At 41.4% G+C, this 20,575-nt stretch overlaps 3 protein-coding genes and 1 long non-coding RNA gene across 5 annotated transcripts; 1 reads left to right on the top strand and 3 right to left on the bottom strand.

The window, feature by feature from the left end:
- Nucleotides 1–495: 495 nt before the first annotated feature.
- LOC122869401 lies at nt 496–3,235 on the top strand. The gene is made up of 3 exons (XR_006376312.1): nt 496–2,284; nt 2,538–2,684; nt 2,814–3,235. It is a non-coding gene; the product is annotated as an uncharacterized LOC122869401 (long non-coding RNA).
- A 3,212-nt stretch (nt 3,236–6,447) lies between these two features.
- On the bottom strand, nt 6,448–8,559 carry LOC122869399 (pleckstrin homology domain-containing family F member 2-like). Its single transcript, XM_044182371.1, has 2 exons — nt 8,263–8,559; nt 6,448–7,489 (listed from the first exon to the last, which is right to left on the bottom strand). The coding sequence occupies exons 1-2, from the start codon at nt 8,507–8,509 to the stop codon at nt 6,897–6,899; spliced, it is 840 nt and encodes a 279-aa protein (XP_044038306.1). The 5' UTR covers nt 8,510–8,559; the 3' UTR covers nt 6,448–6,896.
- A 4,435-nt stretch (nt 8,560–12,994) lies between these two features.
- On the bottom strand, nt 12,995–14,504 carry LOC122869398 (bone gamma-carboxyglutamate (gla) protein). Its single transcript, XM_044182369.1, has 4 exons — nt 14,345–14,504; nt 14,087–14,125; nt 13,585–13,669; nt 12,995–13,413 (listed from the first exon to the last, which is right to left on the bottom strand). The coding sequence occupies exons 1-4, from the start codon at nt 14,400–14,402 to the stop codon at nt 13,311–13,313; spliced, it is 285 nt and encodes a 94-aa protein (XP_044038304.1). The 5' UTR covers nt 14,403–14,504; the 3' UTR covers nt 12,995–13,310.
- A 2,530-nt stretch (nt 14,505–17,034) lies between these two features.
- LOC122869397 (matrix Gla protein) lies at nt 17,035–20,095 on the bottom strand. Of its 2 annotated transcripts, none has more exons than XM_044182367.1 (5): nt 19,958–20,095; nt 18,398–18,482; nt 18,244–18,273; nt 17,926–18,031; nt 17,035–17,625 (listed from the first exon to the last, which is right to left on the bottom strand). In XM_044182367.1, exons 2-5 carry the CDS (start codon nt 18,456–18,458, stop codon nt 17,469–17,471), a joined length of 354 nt encoding a protein of 117 aa, XP_044038302.1. In that variant the 5' UTR covers nt 18,459–18,482; nt 19,958–20,095; the 3' UTR covers nt 17,035–17,468. The 2 variants fall into 2 exon arrangements, with proteins under 2 accessions (XP_044038302.1, XP_044038303.1); XM_044182368.1 differs by having other exon boundaries at nt 18,398–18,485; nt 19,958–20,079.
- Between the last annotated feature and the right edge of the window lie 480 nt (nt 20,096–20,575).

Raw genomic sequence — 20,575 nt, 5'->3', positions numbered from 1 at the left:
CTGCCAGCAACCTGCATCTTCCTCTACCTGCAGATTCTGGCAGACAGCTGCAACCAATTCCTCCGCCTTCCTCTGCCATCTGCCTGCAACCTCTGTCATTAACCTGCAGCTTCCTCCACCTGCAGATTCTGGCAGACAGCTGCAGCCCAAACCTCCACCTTCAGCCTCTACCAGCAACCTGCAGTTTTCTCCACCTCCACCTCCAGCCTCTGCCAGAAATCTGCAGGTGGAGGAAGTTGCAGGTTACTGGCAGAGGCTGGAGGTGGAGGTTGAGACCTGAACTTCCACCTCCAGTCTCTGCCAGCATCCTGCAACTTCCTCCACCTGCAGATTCTGGCAGACAGCTGTAGCCTCATCCTCCTTCTGTCAGCAACCTGCATCCCCTCCACCCACAGCCTCTACCAGCAGCCTGCAGCCGCGACCTCCACCTGCAGATTGTAGCAGACATCTGAGGCCTCAACCTCCACCTGCAGATTTTCATAGATAGCTGAGGCCTCAACCACAATCTCCACCTACAGCCTCTGCCAGCATCCTGCAGCTTCCTCCACCTCCAGATTCTGGCAGACAGCTGTAGCCCAAACCTGCTCCTACAGCCTCTGCCAACATTCTGCAGCTTCCTCCACCTGCAGATTCTGGCAGACAGCTGAGGCATCATTCTTCTTCTGCCACCAACCTACACCCCCTCCATCTACAGCCTCTGCCAGCAACCTGCAGCCGTGGCCTCCACCTGCAGATTCTCTTAGACAGCCTAAGCCTCAACCTCCACCTACAGCCTCCGCCAACATCCTGCAGCTCCCTCCACCTGCAGATTTAGGCAGACAGCTGAGGCCTCATCCTCCACTTGAAACGTGAACCTCCACGTACAGCTTCCTCCAGCATCCTGCACCTCCTCCTCCAACTGTGGATTCCGTCCTCTACTTACATTCTCTTCCAGCAACCTGCAGCAACTGCTTCCACCTGCAAATTCTTGCAGAGTGCTGCAACCAATTTCTCCACCTACAGGCGCTTCCGTCTCCTGCCTGCAACCTCTGCCAGCAACTGGCACCTCCTCCTCCACCTACAGATTCTGGCAGACAACTGAGGCCTCAACCTTCATCTACAGCCTCTGTCAGCATCCTGCAGCTTCCTCCACCTGCAGATTCTGGCAGACAGCTGGGGCCTGAACCTACACCAACAGCCTCTGCCAGCAACCTGCACCTCCTCCTCCTCTGCCTCTGGATTCTGTCGGACATCTGCAATCCAAAGCTCCACCTATAGCCTCTTCCAGCAACCTGCAGCAACCACCTCCACCTGCAGATTTTTGCAGATAGCTGCAACCGATTCTTCCATCTCCTGCCTGCAGCTTCTGCCAGCAACCTACACTGCCTCATCCGCCTGAAGATTCTGAAGTGCAAACGTCCGTCTCCATCCTCTGCCAACAACCTGCACTGCTACCTCCACCTGCACATTTGTGAAGACATCTACAGCCCGAAGCTCTACCTACAGTCTTCTCCAGCAACCTGCAGCTTCCTCCACCTGCAGATTCTTGCAGACAGCTAAGTGACCCCCACCTCATACCTCCACCAGCAACCATCTTCTCCCGCCTCCACCTGCAGATTCTTGCAGACAGCCATTCCCAGACCTCCACCTATGACTTTTGCCAGCATCCTGCAGCACCGACCTCCACCTGCAGTTTCTGGCAGACCACCAGAACTTGAACCTCCACCTACAGTCTCATTCAGCAACCTTCACTGCTAACTCCACCTACAGTCTCTGCAAGCAGCCTGCAATCTCTGCTTCCACATGCAGATTATGCCAAAGAGATGCAGCTCAACCTCCACATCCAGCTTCCTACTGCTCCTGCCTTCAGCTTATAACAACAACCTATAGCCACATGTGCTCACTCTGGCAGGCATATGTAGCCTGAACCTCCACCTACAGGCTCTGCCAGCAACCTGCATCCACCGCGTCCACCTGCAAACAGCTGAAGCGCCTCACTCCACCTGAAACCTCTGCCACTTATAGCTTCTTCCAGATCCAACCTCTTCCTCCAGCCCACAGTAACCATCTGCTCCTCCAGTCACTGCCTGCAACCTATGGCAGTAACCATCAACCCCTAGCCTCCACCTGCAGTTTCTGGCATACAGCAGTTCTTTTACCCTCCTTCAGCCACCAGCAGTAAACTGTAGCATCAGCCTCCACCTGCATTTCCTGCCAGACATATGAAGCAAACAGATGACAACCAGATACAGCTCCACCTCCCACCTACAGTCCACCTACACAAGCTGCAGCCCCAACTTCATCAGTATGTATAAAGGGTTACATGTTTACAATATTCAATGACTAGCACCAGGTTGCTTTATTTTTCCCAAACGTCCAAATTTTGAATTTACTGATGACCTGACTTTTAATGTTGCTCATGTAAACTGACGACCACAACCAATCAATCAAGTGCAAAAAAAGTCTAAAAAGAATGGCCAATGGATGTGCAACTTCATGTGAGAGACATGATAATACATTTTCAGTCCTTCATTTGGTTTCGCTTTGTATCATCTCAGGCAAACATCAGCTGGTGGATCAGTGGTGTTCCTAAAGGCGTCATCAGACAGTCCCTGGGTCAGGTGCCAATCACGGTGAAGTCCAACCTGTGTAACCTGCATGGCATGTCCCCCAAAGAGCTCATAGAACACAATGAAGAAGCTGAGGTAAGTCACACATCTGCAATTTTTTTTAAATGGATTTTAACAAACTAAATAACTTTTTAATGTATTTTAGAAATCCTCAAGCCTAGTTTGAAGGCAAATTAATTTATATATTATCCCTTCCTCCTCCAGGAAACTATATCCAGAGCTAAGTCAAGTGGATGTGACCATTTCCACTGTCTTCACCTTGAACAGCAGCAATGAATCCTCATTTGCTTCTCCCTCTTCACTGTATTCCTCCTCATCCTCCACTTTAATCACAACTGCTGCTTCTCTCCAAAAACTCTTCACGTGGATCCTTATACTCTCCGGTTTAAGCCCCCCCAACATGTCCCTGACCTTTGACCTCTCTATTGCAGGGAGGATAGAGAGAACAGAACTCCGTTAAGAGGATCAATTAAGTATCAGCCTCATTATTCTGTTCTCAACTCAACTTACTTGATGAAAAGCAAGACTGTAGTTATAAAGTGTTGTCAGCAAGTGTGTGGATTGTATTTGTGAACTGTTGAAATAAAAGTGGAGCAGACTGTACAAAGTGTGTTTTTAAATTATTATATGCATTTAAAGGCCTCATGAAATGAAACTGACTTGACACTATAAGCAACATATTTGTTTATATAATGATAGAAATGATGAAGACCAAAAATATTCACATTTCTTACACTGGTCTTGTATATATACTGCGTCAAAAGTTTTATTACCAAAGAAAAGTCAGAGCACAGTCGTGGCCTCAAGGAAGTCACAGTACACGGACACAGGTCTTCATCTCACCACTGCCAATAATTAAATAAAAAATAGACAGAAGTTTTTTGACACTGAAATAATGTTTGCAAGCCTATTTTTTTAATTAAAGGCTGGTGATCTAATTAGTTTTTCTAGTAGAAATGATCTGTTAGCAAAACCATTTAAGAAACACAATAATGCCACTACTAATTTGAATTCAAGACCCAACACTTAAAATTCCCTTTAATAATAAACTTGACAGCACAGAAAATATTTAATGTTCATAGCCTATATCTAATTTTAATTTGGACTTTTACTTATTAAAAAAAAAAGACCCGACAGCTCTGAAGCGGCTGGACTCATCCTGAGGACGGCTTCTATGTTGCAAATGTTTTTACTGGATCAGTTCGATCCGGACTGAATCCTGTCACCGTGAAGAAAGATTGAAATGATTAATGAAGTTACTGGGCCACGTGCGTAAACACTGCAGTGAATTAACTTTTATTTTGACTCACTGCTTTATCATGAGGTCCTTCTCTGCAATGCAATACACAATTATGGCCACCAGATGTCTCTATATTGACTGTCAAACTGTATTCGTTTCCCACAGCACTAAAGGCGATCACAAATGTGTTCTTACCCCCAAATGAGCTTTTGCAGTATGGGATGGCAGTACGTGCAGTTCGAGGTGAAAGAGTTGCTTAGGCTATTTGCAACAAGTGAATATCAGCATCACTCAGGTTAGTGGACCTAGTTGCTGCTGCTCGCGTCCTCACTAAGACCAAGAAAGTGGATCACATCATTCCAGTTCTGAGGTCTTTACACTGGCTTCCTGTCTGTCAAAGAATTGATTTCAAAATACTACTGTTGGTTTATAAAGCACTCTATGGTTTAGGGCAAATGTACATTTCTGATCTTCTGCTACGTTGCAAACCATCCAGAAGCAGTGTCATATCTGGAAGAAACTCCCAGAAAACTGCAGGTCTGCTGCAACTCTCCGTTCTTTTAAATCAAGGCTGAAGACATTTCTGTTTCCCGCTGCCTTTTATTAAATCGAATAATGACTAATTTCTTAACTGCACTGTAACTTTTTCTCTTGTTTTTATTTTCTATGTAACCCTTTTTAAGTGTCTGTCTTTTTATGTTGCCCCATGTTGCTTTTATGTTTTATGTAAAGCACTTTGAATTGCCTTGCTGTTGAAATGTGCTATACAAATAAACTTGCCTTGCCTTGCCTTGCCTTGCCTTGCCTAGTTGCATGTGTGTGTGTTGCATTCTCCATTTGCTCAAACCCTTAACCCAGTGTGGGTGCTACCTGGCCAAGCTAAGGTCAAATTTAAGACATTGCATAAGCTTTGTTTGGTCCATGTGCATCTGTTCTGACTGTCAGTCCAGACCAAATAAAGGGATCAAAGATGCAAGTGCAGACAAAAACACAATCTACACACTGTATTTCTATTATTTTATTACTGCCCCTGTATGTTAAAATAGTGTGAAGATGCGTTTTAGTGGTACGTAGTAATGACCTAAAGAAGCTTTGAGATGAAGAATTGAGTGTCAGCAGAGTGCTGTTGTATATTCATGCTGTATAAATACAAAAGTGCTTCATGATGAGACACTCCTAAATCAACACCTAAACTTGTGCAGCCTCACCGACAGTGCAGTTGTCCAAACACACCAGGGATAATGGTTAACCAGTTTAATTAAAGAAACAAAATAATAACCATCGAGTCCTTTGTACAGCTGTAAATAGAAGACTTAGATTAATAATAAGATTAATGAAAAATGCACTCTATATTCAAAGTTGGCATTTTGCAGGAATATAGAAAACATTTCCTTGTTCCGTGTGAGAAGAAGAAGTCAAACAGGTTTGACACTACATTCAAGGAAATTACTCTGGGAGAATGTCCCCCATGTAAAATGTTTACATCAACCCTTTGAATAGAATCCACAACAGAGACAGTGGTGGTTAAAGTTTAAATGATGTTTATCATGGTAGACTTTATTTTTTATCTAAAGCACACATCAAGGAAGACGTAGCAATCCCAGTTTGCTATGCTGGCATATTTAATGAGTGATGACACACAAACATTTTTCATGAGAAAACCTCGGGTATTTTTTACTGTAAACTACCAAACCTTCCTCTCTGTTATTGACAAAGCAACGCCCAACAGAAATCACCTGTACGGCTGCCATCTCTCCACCTCACACACCAGCAGGCAGACTGACAGACAGAAGCATACAAAAACATGCTTCCTCACACAGAAAAAGATTCCCCCTCACAGATCAGTAGATGTTAATCGCAAACATTAGTATGTCTGCAATACTTTCAGGAAATAAGTGCTCTAAAAACTTTCAAAAAACCAAAATCTTTGCAGTAGTCACTGAAATAAAAATGCATACCAGCAGTCCATGTTTAAAGAGGAGACCTTTTAACCCAATGTTCATTGCAGAAAGTCAATTAATTAAATACAAATAAATTCAACTATAATTAAATCTTGGGAGTAAGTTATTCCAATCTCTTAGTTTTACTGTCCTCCCTTGACATAAAATATCACTGCTCTAACAAGCTACTCACAAGCTACAGAGGTTTTGTTGTTTTGTACTGTGTCTGTGCACTGTGCTTACAGCCTGTAGTTGGTTGATTCAAAACAATGTTGGCATTGTTGTTGCTCCAGCTGACAGGAACCAACTGGCTAATTCTGTTAGCTTAAGAGGCAGGGGACATGTGATTGGCTGACAGGTGAGAGGGCAGTGACCACACCACTGTCACGAAAAGTGACATTGTGAAAAGTGGCATGAAATACAAGTGTTATTGGGGAAATGTCATGAAATAACATTTTATAGGAATGAGCTGAGTTTTAATTATTTCACAAATGATTGTTTCATTTATATATTTTCCATAATTGATCCACATGGCTATTTGTTTCATAATTATGAATTATAATTGAGGAAGAAAAATTCGGAATCATGACAGAAAAAGTGAGATTGGTGCATCCAACATGACTCTCAATATACAAATCATCACAGAAGACGCAAATCCTTTTGTTTTTCATGCAATTTATTGTTCGTAGAAAATTTCTAAAAAAAAAGAGCAGATATAGGATGCAAATGCTTTTTCACAGTAACTGACCCATACACATTAAATCAGAATGACACTGAGGCCTGAATAAACTGTTCTTCTCAACACACTCTGACATCAAATTATAATTACGCTCTGACAAGATAACAGTACTTCACAGCAAGTGTTTCTATGAACCAAGTACAGTGTAAAATGTGCAGTAAAGACAGCAGTAAAAAGGTACAAATACAATACATTATTCTCTTTTTAAGGATTTCCTCTGTTGACTTCTGACATGCTTCAATTGCATTTAGCTGAATCAGCTTTGTCTCAGCTAAATCCTTTTAAAAGTCCAATACTCTCGGTTATAACACAATTCATTGTTTAATATGATGCTGAACATGTAGCAGCCTTTATGTGGTTATGTTTTACTAGGGCTGCAAATGCACTGGTTTTGGGTAAACATATGTGCCCATCTGTCCCCAGGTGCCCATCTGGGAGTCCAGCCAGCTGCTGTAAGCATTGTTCTGCATCATCTTCTTTGCCTCCTCTTCATCACTGGATGCTGCCACATCGTCCTCCTCTGAGCTGTTCTTTCCAGTGCTGTCTCCCCTCAGGCGAGATATCTCATCTTCCTCATTCCTAGTGTGGCAGAGATGGCAGACCCTCAACTTCTTAGTCGGGTGAATGTGGCCTATCACTGCTCGGTGCTTGGAGCACGAATTGCAGACCAAAAAGCCACATTTTCGGCAGTGGTGTCGACGTTTGGTTGCAGTGAACTTGTTGAAGCAGCGCATGCATTTGAAGGCGGCCTGGTCTGGGATCCAGGAAACAGCAAAGGTGGAACCAGGTTGCCGGCTGCTGCCCTGCAGCAGGCTTGACCGGCAGTCTTCGATGTGCTCAATCCAGGCCTGCTTCTCCTCGTATGAAGAGGCGGACACAAAAAAGGACTTTTGTGGTGTACGGATCAGCCATTGGTTCTTCAATACCAAACCATCCTCCATGTCCTCCAGCTGGATGTCCTCTGAAATGACAGTGAATATGACATATTGATAACGACGCACAAAACATATGGATACTATGGTATGGTCAACAGTCAAGTTGCTGTGTTACATGTGATTCATATCATGATTCAACGGTTCAAAACTTCTAGAGACTACAGGCATAAATAACTTGCCCCTTTTCAGCGATACGGATAATTGAGGTGTTATCGGCTGAGGTTTTTAGATATCCGCTTTTGAAACTACTGCAGCTGCACCAATGCTGACGAGGTGAATGGAATTTCAGTTTGTGGTGTTCAAAGCATTCAAAAATTACATTTAACAAACTCCAAAGTAACTGGCATGTCCAGAAACAATGTCCTGGTTTTTCAGGAGAATCTACAGATGGAGCTATTTGTTCAGTTGGAAGTAGTTTCGATGGTCTGTGTAAATAAAAAAAATAAAAAAATTCTGATTTGCATTCTGATTAGCACCAATAAACTGTGTTAAATAATCTAATCTAAACAATGTACAGTAATGAAAAGGCAACGCCAGTGCAATGACAAACACATGGTCAGTGCAGCTGCCGGTTATCTTTTCCTTCTTTTAAACTGGGGAATTGTTTGTGCCCTTTAAACTTTCTACATTCTTTAGTTAGTTTAGTTAGTTGCGTTTCATGTTCCCCCTTCAATGTTGAAGCACTTTGAAAATGATACAAATTGCAGTTTCATCATTATCTTTCTCTTCATTGGACATTTTCTGTCTGACTGGATCAAGTGTTCTGGTCAGCCACAGGAGAAGCAGATGAGTTGCTCACCTAGAGGGATGATCTTCTGGTGTTTGTGCCAGCGGCCGTTCAGGATGATGCTGCCGTACACCAGCACATCATTAAAGAGGAAGAAGACCTTAGGCTGGGGCTTCCGACGACCCTGCTTCATGAGACGGCCCTGTCCCATCAGAATCCGACCTTCCTTGGTTAGGGGCCTTCCTGATGCACCAAATGAATTCTCCACTGCCTGGATACGCTCCCGGTTCTCCCTAGCAAATGTTAACAGGTCCATCATGGTGAGCTAATATCTGTCGTAGCACTGGGATGCAAATGAACAATGAGCCAGGAGGCTCCAGGAGTTGAGCCTTTAAAGAGATTTTTTTTCATGATGACGCAGTGGGACTTTCCAAGTTTGGATTGTAGACAAACATGTTACACAAGAAATAAAAGAGAGGGAGAGGTGTGGGGCAGCATGTTGAAGTGCATTTGGAATTTTATTTATATAAGATATATACATTCTTAAAGTTTAAAGGTTACTCTGCAAATTCAGTGCAAATAATTACATGTATGTAGTAACTTCAGTACATTTACATTTTATACTACTTAATACTTCCGCTGTACTACATTTCAGAGGAAAATATTGTATTTTTTTACTCCTCTACATTTATTTAACAGATACAATTGCTAGTTTAATTTTTAGATAAGGAATTTACATACAAAGCATATGATCAGCTTATAAAATACAATGCATTGTTATAGATTAAACACAATAATATATTAACTACAACAATAACATAAGCTACACCTCAACCAATTACAACATTAAACTTATAGTTTATTTAGTCTCGAATACTAATGCACTTTACCTAAGTAACATTTTAATGCAGCACTTGTACTTTTAATGAAACACTTCTTTCACTGATGCATGGCACAATGAAATTATATTGCTTATATATATCTTAAGAGTCTACAGCCATAGCGGCTCTGTGACACTGTACTTAGCCACAGCAGTGCTTTAAGCTAAATGCTAATGTGCCACGCTAACATGCTCACAATTACAATGCTTGTGTTATCATGTTCACCATCTTAGTTTAGCATGTTAGCATGCTAACATTTGCTAATCAGCACACAACACAAAGTGCAACTGAGGCTGATGGGAATGTCATTAGTTTTTCAGGTATTTGACAAACAGAAAATTTGACCTGATGGTGGTGCTGGATGAAAAGTCAGAGGATCACCAAATTTAATACAATTCATCCCGAGGAGCAGAGGAATGATTTTTCTGAAGTTTATGGCAATCCATCCAATAGTTGTTGAGACATTTCAATAAAAAACACACATGTGAACCTCATGGTGGCCTTAGAGGAAAAGTCATTAGGATTCATCCTCTGAGGAACATGAACGTCTGTACAAAATTAGATGGCAATCCATCCAATAGCTGAGTTGAGATGTTTCAGTCTGGACCATTGTGGTGGAGTGACCAACCGACATTGCCATCCCTAGAGCCATGCTGCTAGCATGGTGTAATAGAAATGATATTATACTTTCAAACTGTTGTTGGATGTTATCAAGGGTGACTCAGCAGAAAAAGGCAGAAAGTTCACCTCAAAATAGATACAACTATGAGTGGACAATTTTGCAGCTGAACAACTGTGTATCAATTAAAGGTCAACTGTTGGTCTCTGAATGCGATGGAATGCTCTGTGACGTATGAGACTGTATGTGGAAATAGGGCGTCTTCAACTTAGCCATCTCCATTTGCAAATTATTGAATGAATACTGCAATAAAACTCTGGAAGTGCTGCGTTTGTTGAATTCACTTTATTATAAGCTACAATTTGGATGAAACAACGTGAAATTAGAGGAACAAAGCATCAATCTGCAATACAAATGTTTTTTTGTATTGCAGATTAATGCTAATTATTTTCTTATTCAAAAAATGAATACTGATTAAACAAGAGTTCATGTTTCAAAAGCTGACATAGTATTGAAATACAGGTTGAGCAGCTCCGCTGGAGTGAAAAAGAAAAAAGCTTTCGTCAAACTGCTGCATGCACTCACAGTGATACTGTTATGCAGTGTGTGTGTGTGTTCGTACAGATTAAAGGGGCAATGTGTAAGAATGACTACTATGCCTACTCTCCACCTGTCGAATTCAGATGGCAGATTTATGAAAATTAGTCTCTTATTCAAAAAATTAATACTGATTACACAAGAGTTCATGTTTCAAAAGCTGACATAGTATTGTAATACATGTTGAGCAGCTCCGCTGGCATAAGTCATTCTTTTCAGCAGTAAACAGGTACTAACTATGTCAACCTGCCAGACAGAAAGAGCATGCTTCCAGTCATCAAATCAAAGACACTTCTAGGACAACAGTGATACTGTTATGCAATGTGTGGTAAACATACGCATGGCAAAATGTAACGGGAACTCAAAGGAGGGAGGAGATTTAGGCATTTTGCCCTCTTCCAATGAGGAAATAAATTTAAAGCTGCCAGTTAAGTGTATTAACGGTACATTTTCATTTGGTAAGTGAGGGGAACTTCCCAACACTTATCTCTAAACTCAATGTCAAGAAAGTTTGACATTTTGGGAAATACTTGTATTCACTTTCTAGCTGAGAGTCAGATGAGAAGATTGATACCACTCTCAAATTGTACGGTAAACACAAAGCTACAGTCAGCAACCTGTTAGCTTAGCTTAGCATAAAGACTGGAAACAGCTAGCCTGGCTCTGTCCAAAGGTAATATAATTCGCCAACCAGCCCCTCTGGAGTTCACTAATCAACATGTGCGGCAACAGGAGTGGTGGCAACCAGCGGAGGCTCCAGGACGTTACTGCTTCCATCCAAGAAATAGTCTGGCACATAACCCCCAGTAAAATGGCAAAGTGTAGTTCCTACACTTAGGTTTTCGTACAGATTAAAGGGGCAATATGTAAGAATGACTACTATGCCTACTCTCCACCTGTCGAATTCAGATGGCAGATTTATGAAAATTAGTCTCTTATTCAAAAAATTAATACTGATTACACAAGAGTTCATGTTTCAAAAGCTGACATAGTATTGTAATACATGTTGAGCAGCTCCGCTGGCATAAGTCATTCTTTTCAGCAGTAAACAGGTACTAACTATGTCAACCTGCCAGACAGAAAGAGCATGCTTCCAGTCATCAAATCAAAGACACTTCTAGGACAACAGTGATACTGTTATGCAATGTGTGGTAAACATACGCATGGCAAAATGTAACGGGAACTCAAAGGAGGGAGGAGATTTAGGCATTTTGCCCTCTTCCAATGAGGAAATAAATTTAAAGCTGCCAGTTAAGTGTATTAACGGTACATTTTCATTTGGTAAGTGAGGGGAACTTCCCAACACTTATCTCTAGACTCAATGTCAAGAAAGTTAAAAGAATAGTTTTACATTTTGGGAAATACTCGTATTCACTTTCTAGCTGAGAGTCAGATGAGAAGATTGATACCACTCTTAAATTGTACGGTAAACACAAAGCTACAGTCAGCAACCTGTTAGCTTAGCTTAGCCCCTTAACCCCCAGTAAAAGTGTAGTTCTTACACAGATTAAAGGGGCAATACGTAAGAATGACTACTATGCCTACTCTCCACCTGTCGAATTCATGTTCCAAAAAAAAACAGGGGGCAGAATAGCACATATCAGGTCATAACTGCTGCTAACTGCCTTTAGCCATGCTAGCCATGCAACTTCGTGGTCCTATTAGCTCCGGAATGGGCACCAGAACCAGAGAGGGGTATTTCTGGTTTATATGTCGAGCCATGGACTTCGACATGTGAGAATACAAGTATTACTAGAGAAAGTGCATTTAGGTCTGAGGTCTTGATTGTGGAAGTTATTTGTGTTGTTTTTCTTCATTTTTGGACTTTTGTTGTATTGTTCGTCAAATGAAGAAGCACCAGGACCCCATCAAATGCATGCTGGTGCTGATAGCCTCAGAACTTTCAACAACCTGAAGGAGGAAGATGCACACTGGTAGTCTTTTAATAGACTTGTCTCCTACTTTATGTTCTGAAGTACAAATTTTCAATTGTCTCCTTGTCTCTCCCACATATATTAAACCACATGGACATTTTAGCATGTTAACAACGGGTGGCACAAGTAATACGTCCCTTTACATTAAAGGTCTGTCCTGAATGGGGATACCTTAGTGCAGGCTGTGTTATTGCAATGAGCACATGAATAACAAGGTATAACAAAATCAGGTTACCGTGGTCTTTTTGTGGAGATTTTTGCCTCTCTTGTCTTACATGCAAAAAGAGAAGGGTGTTTGAACAAATCCCCATTTTTTTTCACCAGAACTCAAAACATTCCAGTGTTTTAATACTATGGATTTAATTTAGCCTGTTCTGACTTCTGTATGACTTCCTAGCTGGCTTTATTAAAAGTTCTCTGGCTCTCTCTGTAAGCACAGTCAATCCGTTGATTAAGGAAACTTATCTTTGAGAGCCACTGATTTTATCTCAAAGTCTTTATCAGAGGAGCAAATTGTGGTTTTGTTTGAAAATGCATACAAAGCATTGGATCTGCATCATATGAATTGTGGTGTCTTATAAGCCCATAGTTGTATGCATGACACAGTAATAAAAAACTCATTCTTTGTAAATCCTGTGGGCTCACATCACTAGATGTGGCAGCAGGGACATCTAGTGGCCACAACTTGTCAAAGCAGTCCCATTAATAAGTGAAGGTCAGGTTAATTTATCCAGAATCGCAGGTGAAGCCTTATAAAAGAGCACACACACAGCAGAGTTTTATTTATCTTTATTTAATTCCATCACACTACTCTACAGGCTAACAGAAATGATAGAATTATAGAGACAATTCTGAAGATCTATGCAAGATGGAAAAATAACTTCACATGCAGATGTTATTCCTCTTGCTCCGCTCTCTTGCACCTTTTATCTCCACATCTCCCACTTTCTAATTTGAGTGGCTGGCACACTTTTGGAAATGTTTTGTCATGCTTTTTGGCTTAACTGCAAAGAAAAAAAAAAGTCAAGCTCAAAGGTGATAATGCAAATTAAAAAAAAAAAAAAGCAACAGCTGTTGTGGATTTGGCTTCTAATAGGGGATTGGTCCGTAGTAGGCGGTGTAGGCGGCAATGATTCCCTCTGTGTCCATCATATTCTCACAAGCCAGGTTGGCCTCACACACTTCTCTCAGGCTGAGTGGAGTGGGGGGGGGGATCACAGAGAGGCAACACATACAGTAAATGTTAGGACATCAGTGGACTATGTTAGATATAAAACACATGCTGTATATACGATTGGACTGGATGCTGATATGTCAGTATGCTTGTTATAGATGATGTGAAAGTAGAGGAGGTGTGAAATACCTCTCCAGCTGGGTCAGGGTTAACTCTCCAGCAGCTCTCTTCTGCCTCACCACTGTGGCAGCCTGCGCCCTCTCCACAAACAAACCTGCACACCATGCACATTTAATATCACTTTATCTTATTGTATAAATACATAAGATGTCTGTCAATCAACCAAAATCAAATGCATGCGGGAGATTCAATTTATAAATAGCAACAACAGCAGAAACTGTTTTGTGTGAGTCCAGATGTTGCAAGCAAAATATGGATTACTATAGAATTTCTAGTGTGTGGATGAGTGAAATATATGTTTGAACTGTCTTTATCATTATTCAGACTTGAATTAAACAAATTGTTAAACTAATAATTAGTTTTATTATTTTATGTAGACAGCACCTGAACTTTTTATGCCAAACTGTGGGAATCATCTAGTTCAGTATTCATCTTTGAGTCAATCTGACTCAAATATGTAACATATTCATAATTTGACATTGATGATACAGTCAAAAAAACATGATTTTACCCTCCTGAGCAGGGTTGTCACTGGCAGGCTGGTAGGCATCTGTCAAACATGAGGGGGGAAAAATATGAACAATAATGACATGTTATATATTTTTTTTTAATGCAGTCCTCTTTCTTTACTTAAGTCAGTTGGCCAGCTCTTTAGTATTAGAAGCAGCTTTTAAACTTTGTTTGCAGAGCAACATATACTTGAAGTAATACAATATACAGTAGTTTAAATAAAGAGCTTTTCTAACATATACTGTTGTGTAGCTCTTACCTGAAGTCAGACAGATGACTGCCAGGGAGCAGAGAACCAGGATGGCCAAAGTCTTCATCTTTCAGCTTCTTTCTTCTTTCTGCAGTATCAGGCAGCAAGTAGGACCGGAGACTTCAACAGCTCTGTCACTCTTCTCTCTCTCTTTCTTTCTCTTACACATATATACATAAATACACTCGCTTTATAGATGTGTCCCTCACTATGACATGGGTATGTGATTGGTTAGGGAATCATGTATCACACACCCACACAGATGCAGAAATACACACCTCCAGAAAAATCATGTACATAAAAACACATTGTATATATGTTATGTTTGCATAAATGGACAGAGAGAGAATATGGCGTCTGCTTCCAAAAAGTGGGTATTTGTTTTAAAGCATAGGTGATGAGAAAACAAATATGGGCGACTCACAGCCACAAACATCAACCACTGGAAGTGTCTTTCAATGAAAAATATTTTGCACCTTGTTTAGGTCGTTTAAGGTGCTGCTGAGAAACCAGATTGCCCTTGTGAATCATTGCTTGCATGTGCATCTCAGTTTCTTCTTCTACATCTTGAAATGGCAGGGCTTTTTGTGTTAGGATGAAAGAAAAGTAGTAAAAAAAATGCATTGCATGCTTGAAAACTGAAAAAAAGAGACATAGAATGATGTGATTTAGCTGCAGATTAGAGTCACCAGACTGTTTGCTGTCAGATTTAGTGATAATAATGAAAAGTTTAATGAAATCTTAGGAATGCAGTGCCAGCTGGCAGCCTGGAGAGGTCAGAGTTTTACAGCACACCCACACACTTTTACATGTAGGTCACTAAGTGCATGTGGCGGAGAACACCACGCAATACAAACTGAAAAGAAGAAACCACCACGCCGCATTATGTGACATGATTTTAATCCGAGGGCTCTCTCTTTTATTTCAAACCGCAGTGATTTCCTACATAGAGAAAGCAACATTTAGAAACAAAGCCAATGTTTGAAGATTTGTAGAAGGGTAATTTGAAATGTGGAAAGATATTTTTACCAAAACAAGTGGGTGGTTTGCCAATAAAGTGGCAGAAAGCTCCATACAGTAGAGTGGGACATGTCATTTGATTTTAATTAAAACACTCGCCACTAGAAAGGTGTTTTTGTAATCTTTGACCATTTTGAAAACATCTAATTCTTTTGTATTTAATTGGCTTATTAGAAAGGGACCATCACTAGTAATGCTGGTACTCAATTACAGTTTCTGATGCACTGTAGCTACTATATACATATTACATTTCCAAAACCAATCCTTTGAACTTCCTTAATTTATGACATGAAAATGCCCTCTCAGATCCATTTCTCTTCTGCTCTTCTTGTTGCTTTTTTTGACTGGATATTTAGATTCTGGACTGGTCCTGACAGTATTACATGGGGTGTAATTTCACTGTCTGGGTCAATGCTGGTGCCTTGTCTCGTTTCAGGGACGGACTTCAAGGATTCAACCTCAGGACAACTTTAATTGTGCACATTTGCGGCTTCGTGGCAACATAGAAAAACAAACATCCAACATGACTGTCTTTTTAGGACTCTGACATGCTGACATCTACTGTGTGCTGACCTGTCTTTGTTTGTATGACTGTCTGCAGCAGCAGTGAGGATACTGATACACAGATGTGTGGTGCATTGCACAGATTCCACTGGAGATTACAAGAAACCTGATCTTGATACACATATTGAAATCAGCAGAGCTTGTGTGCTTCGGCTAATATGTGTCCCTGTTTAACCCTCAACAACCCAGCAGTGGATAGTAACTAAATACATTTACTCCAGCACTATACTTAAGTGCAGTGATGAGGTACTTTTATGCTACTTTCAGAAGTAAATATTGTACTTTTTACTCTGCTACAATTATTTAACAAATATAGTTTCCAGTTACTTTGCAGATTAAGTTTTAACATGAAAAACATATGATAAGCTTATAAAATAAAACACATTTTTAAAGATTAAACCAGTGGTTCCGAACCTGTCTGGATTGTGAGTGTGTAGTTTGGGGCCCCTTGTCACATTTCAGATGTCTATGAGTTGTCAGCAGTTCCACCAAAGAGACATTTCCTCACTAAACCTCTCAGATGGTTTCATTTAAATAACTGGTTGCGTCCCATAGAAGTTAAAGTATCCAATATTTTACAAAAAAAGCAAAGCCTAATCATGGATAAAAATACAATACAAATTTGTACAGCCGGATGTTTTTTCTTCTTTCCAACTCCATTAATCATCTCACGACCATCAGATTTATCTTGTGACCCTTTGGAGGGGCCCGACCCTTAGGTTGGGAACCACTTCACTAAACTAGCTAATGGCATATAAAGCAGGGGAAAAAGTACAACCTCTCGACCTGCTACAGTAGTAAAATGCTTCTTATGCATTGATGCATCAGCATTAACAATCTAATAATATTATATTTAATTTAAAACTTAGAATCAATTTTCTGAATAAAATCCTCTCTTGAATACTTTCCCTAGCTGCTCTCACAAGCCTTTCAACGCTCGCTCTTGGTCTAGCCTTTAAAACACATGTAGATGTAAAATTAGCTATTTTGTCTGGCGCAGTCACAAAAAGCGGACCATTCCTATCATTTTAACATCTGCCATGCATTGCAAACACTGGCCCCGAGTGTCAAATGTTCTCACACACCCACGTGGCAAACAAATGGCATAAACAGGATTAAGACAAAACCCAATAACTTTATTTATTTTTCCAAAGCAATGGGAATAATCACTGACAGCAGTGCTGGCCTGGATAAATAGGTGGATAATGTAAGAACTGCTTTGTGGATAGTGAGCAAAACACTTCATTCAAGCATAGCACATAAAGCTCATAAATGCTGGGAAGGTGTGATAACAGTGGATAAAAGTTATCCTGAGATTACATAAGAGATGGGCCATGAATTTCTACATGTGTATAATGGTGGGTTGCTGCAACATCTGAGCCACACTGGATGCCTCCGTGTTTCTAAAATGTGTTTTCTTCTAGGATTTTGAAGACACCACAAAAACAACTACATAAATTATATAAAAGTCGTGATATGTGGAATGAAGGAACGCCTATTCATTTCCAGACGATGAATGATAATTCTGCATTTGACAGACAGATACGTTTTAGTAACGGCGAGCCCCAGCTGGTCTCTGGGGTTGATTTCTGGAACCAAAGTATCTCTGGTAGGCCTGCTGGAAGCCGTGGTGATAGGCGTAGAAGCGGCAGGGAGAGTAGTCCTCACAGGTCTCTGCACGCCTCTCCGCTGGAGACTTTATCGTCCTGGACAGGGGGATACAAAGGAAGACAGAGGTAGTTAGAGAGAAGAAGAATTGTAATCAGAAACAGATACAAACAGCCAGTGGCTTGTGTCTTTGTTTTATTGCATTTCTTCTCAAATCACTGCATTCGAGCATTTATCCTGAGCTTCAGGCTCCGTGTGTTTGTGTCAGTGGATGTTTCAAGCATATGTAGATGTTTAATAGTCTAATTAAGTTTTTTTTCTTATTGAGTTACTGCATATGTACAAGATAAAGGAAGGGTTATGTGCTTTGCATGCATGTCTGCGGTTGCGTGTTTTACCTCACGAGGTTGTAATAGTTGTGGCCGTTCCCTCTGGGTGGGCTGTATACGTTGCCCCTCTGTGGCGTGATGAATGAGTTGGCTTGGTTTGGGGGCACAAACAAATCTGGAACCACAAAACTTTACTAGACAAAAATCCTTATTTTAATCAGGTCAGGCATGCCCATCGTGTAACTGGTCAGATGAAATAAAGGGTGGGGGTACGTTAGTGAAGGGTAAAATGAGGATTAAATACATGATACTGTATGACAGGCTGTGTAATTTTTTGTTAGAACTGCATGCATGTTTTCCCATGAACGAGAGACAACATTTAATCACCTTCAATGGATTCTGTGCTTTCATGAGAGTCTACGGGAAAAACATGGAATCGGGTTAATCATAAATGATGAATCGCTGTCTAAATTGGATATATTATACGTTCTAAACAGATAATGGCCGCTGGGTGATAGAAAAGCGAGGGGAGGATGTGTACCATAGCAGACGCAGAGAGCGGCCGCAGCACAGAGTGCCAGAAACTGAAGAAGGCTCCTCATCCTGGGGCTTGTTTATCTGCCTGTCTGCTGAAAAAGAGGAGAAAGGTGTGTCAGTGAGTCATGTCTGCAACCCAAGTAAGAGTTAGATAGGGAGAAACAGAAAGAGAGAGAGAGAGAGAGAGAGAGAGAGAGAGAGAGAGAGAGAGAGAGAGAGAGAGAAAGTGGTTCAGATTTTGAAACTGGGTAAACAGGAAAGAACCACAAGCAGGGATAGATGGCTGAAAGTTTCTAAATCTGTTTCCTGTGGTTTTGTTCATATGAAGGCTAGAACCAGTCACATAAACTACTGATATAAGCTGTCCTGTAGATATACATCTGTACGTGCTGGCAAATTGCTGCAGAATATCCACATAGGACAAACACAAACCTAAGTTATATATATTCAAAAGACCAGACTGAGATAAACACAAAGGTCTTTTCAGTGCACTGGACTGGAGTCAGGGCCAAACCACAAACACCATTCAATTGCTGGAACCTCAGTTTTTTAGGGAACAACCATAAGATAGTAGCTGTGGCTGAGAATAGCTGTCTAACTGCCAACTAATAGAGTCCCAATAGACTTAAGCTTAATGCAGGGAGATAGGTGGTACTTATGAAGAGGCAGGTGATCTACGTGGCTCTGCGTGCACACACACACACACACATTCCACATGTATGCGTGCAGCACATGGACACACATATGCACTCAATCATGCATAAATGACTTACAGTAAGACACCTGTACAAACAGCAATACCAGATGTCTGTAACACCCCAACACACGCGCACACACACACACACACACACACACACACACACACACACACACACACACACACACACACACACACACACACACACACACACACTGTATTTGCATGCCTGCACTGCAGAAAAGCTTTCATCCCCATCTTCTGTTTGTGGGATTTGGACAAGATTCTGTTTTTTTCACCATCAATAGCAGCTTTCATTACACATGCTCACACACACACTCACACGCACGCACACACAGTGCTCATAACATCAGCCAAATCTTGGCTTCAGTCGAACCCAGACTCACAGTGGGTACAGAAAGAGCAAGCCTGGGGCCTGGAGTTCAAAAAGCAACTTCTGACTGGCAAGGACATCTGGACGAGTGTGTGTGTGTGTGTGTGTGTGCGCGCAGGTGCTGACAACAGTGTCTTCAGAGTTTTATGCCTGTCTGAGTCTTAGCAGGGGTCCTGGTGGGTTCATATTCCCTGCAGGCAGAATGTGCCCACCTCATTGGAAAAAGCCACAGGCATGATGCTAGACACGCACAGAGCCAACCTGAGGCTACATATTAAGTCCTCTTTACACAAACAGTAGTACTGTAGGCCTACTGTACTATGAGGATTGCCCTTTGTGGCATTATACTAAAAACAATACAAAAATGCATCAGCTAACAAAGAAAATTTGCAGTTTTGCCCATAAAAGATGTAAACTACTTCTACTTTTCGCCTGCCATTAGTTTTAAGAGATCATTTGTTTTATGTACTTACCGTGAAAGATTATTATGGAGTGAGAAGTCTTGGAAATATCTCTCTGTGTGTATTTTCTCCCGAGGAATATTTCCTAATTCCTCACAGCAAGGCTTTTATACTCACCTCTCTTCCCCCCACCCCTTCATTTCTACCCACCGACTCCCTCCACCCCCACCTTCCCCTAGCCCTCGCCCTCTCTCCTCCCTTTTCATACTATCAGCCCTCTTTTCCACCATTTAATCAGACCGGGGTATTAGCTCACTCTCTCCCCAACTCCCACGCCTTCACTGAAAAGTACAGTAGGTGAGGGAAAGGCGCGGAGGAGAAAAACAAGCAGGGGGTAAACAGGGAGACAGAGAGGAGGGTGAGGAGGGGGAGGCTGGCACGGGGACGTCTAACCCGCTTCATAGCAGGTACATGATAATATTTGCTGCTGTTTGCCAGCATGGCAGCATGAAATGAAAAGACCATCCACTATACATACACAACATGGACTGACTCCACTTTTTGATCCCATATGTTAAGTACAGCAATACTCAGGTTGGTATGTTGTTGTTTCAGAGAGCAGACTACACTGACCGTTGTTTAAACGGAGAACTACTCCTTTAACTTTCATGAATGGAAGCTGTGAGCTCA

This window comes from Siniperca chuatsi, linkage group LG21 (genome assembly GCF_020085105.1).
Source record: "Siniperca chuatsi isolate FFG_IHB_CAS linkage group LG21, ASM2008510v1, whole genome shotgun sequence".
Classification (NCBI taxonomy): domain Eukaryota; kingdom Metazoa; phylum Chordata; class Actinopteri; order Centrarchiformes; family Sinipercidae; genus Siniperca; species Siniperca chuatsi.
The sequence above is the reverse complement of the archived record's forward strand: the minus strand, read 5'-3'. Positions and strand labels throughout refer to the sequence as shown.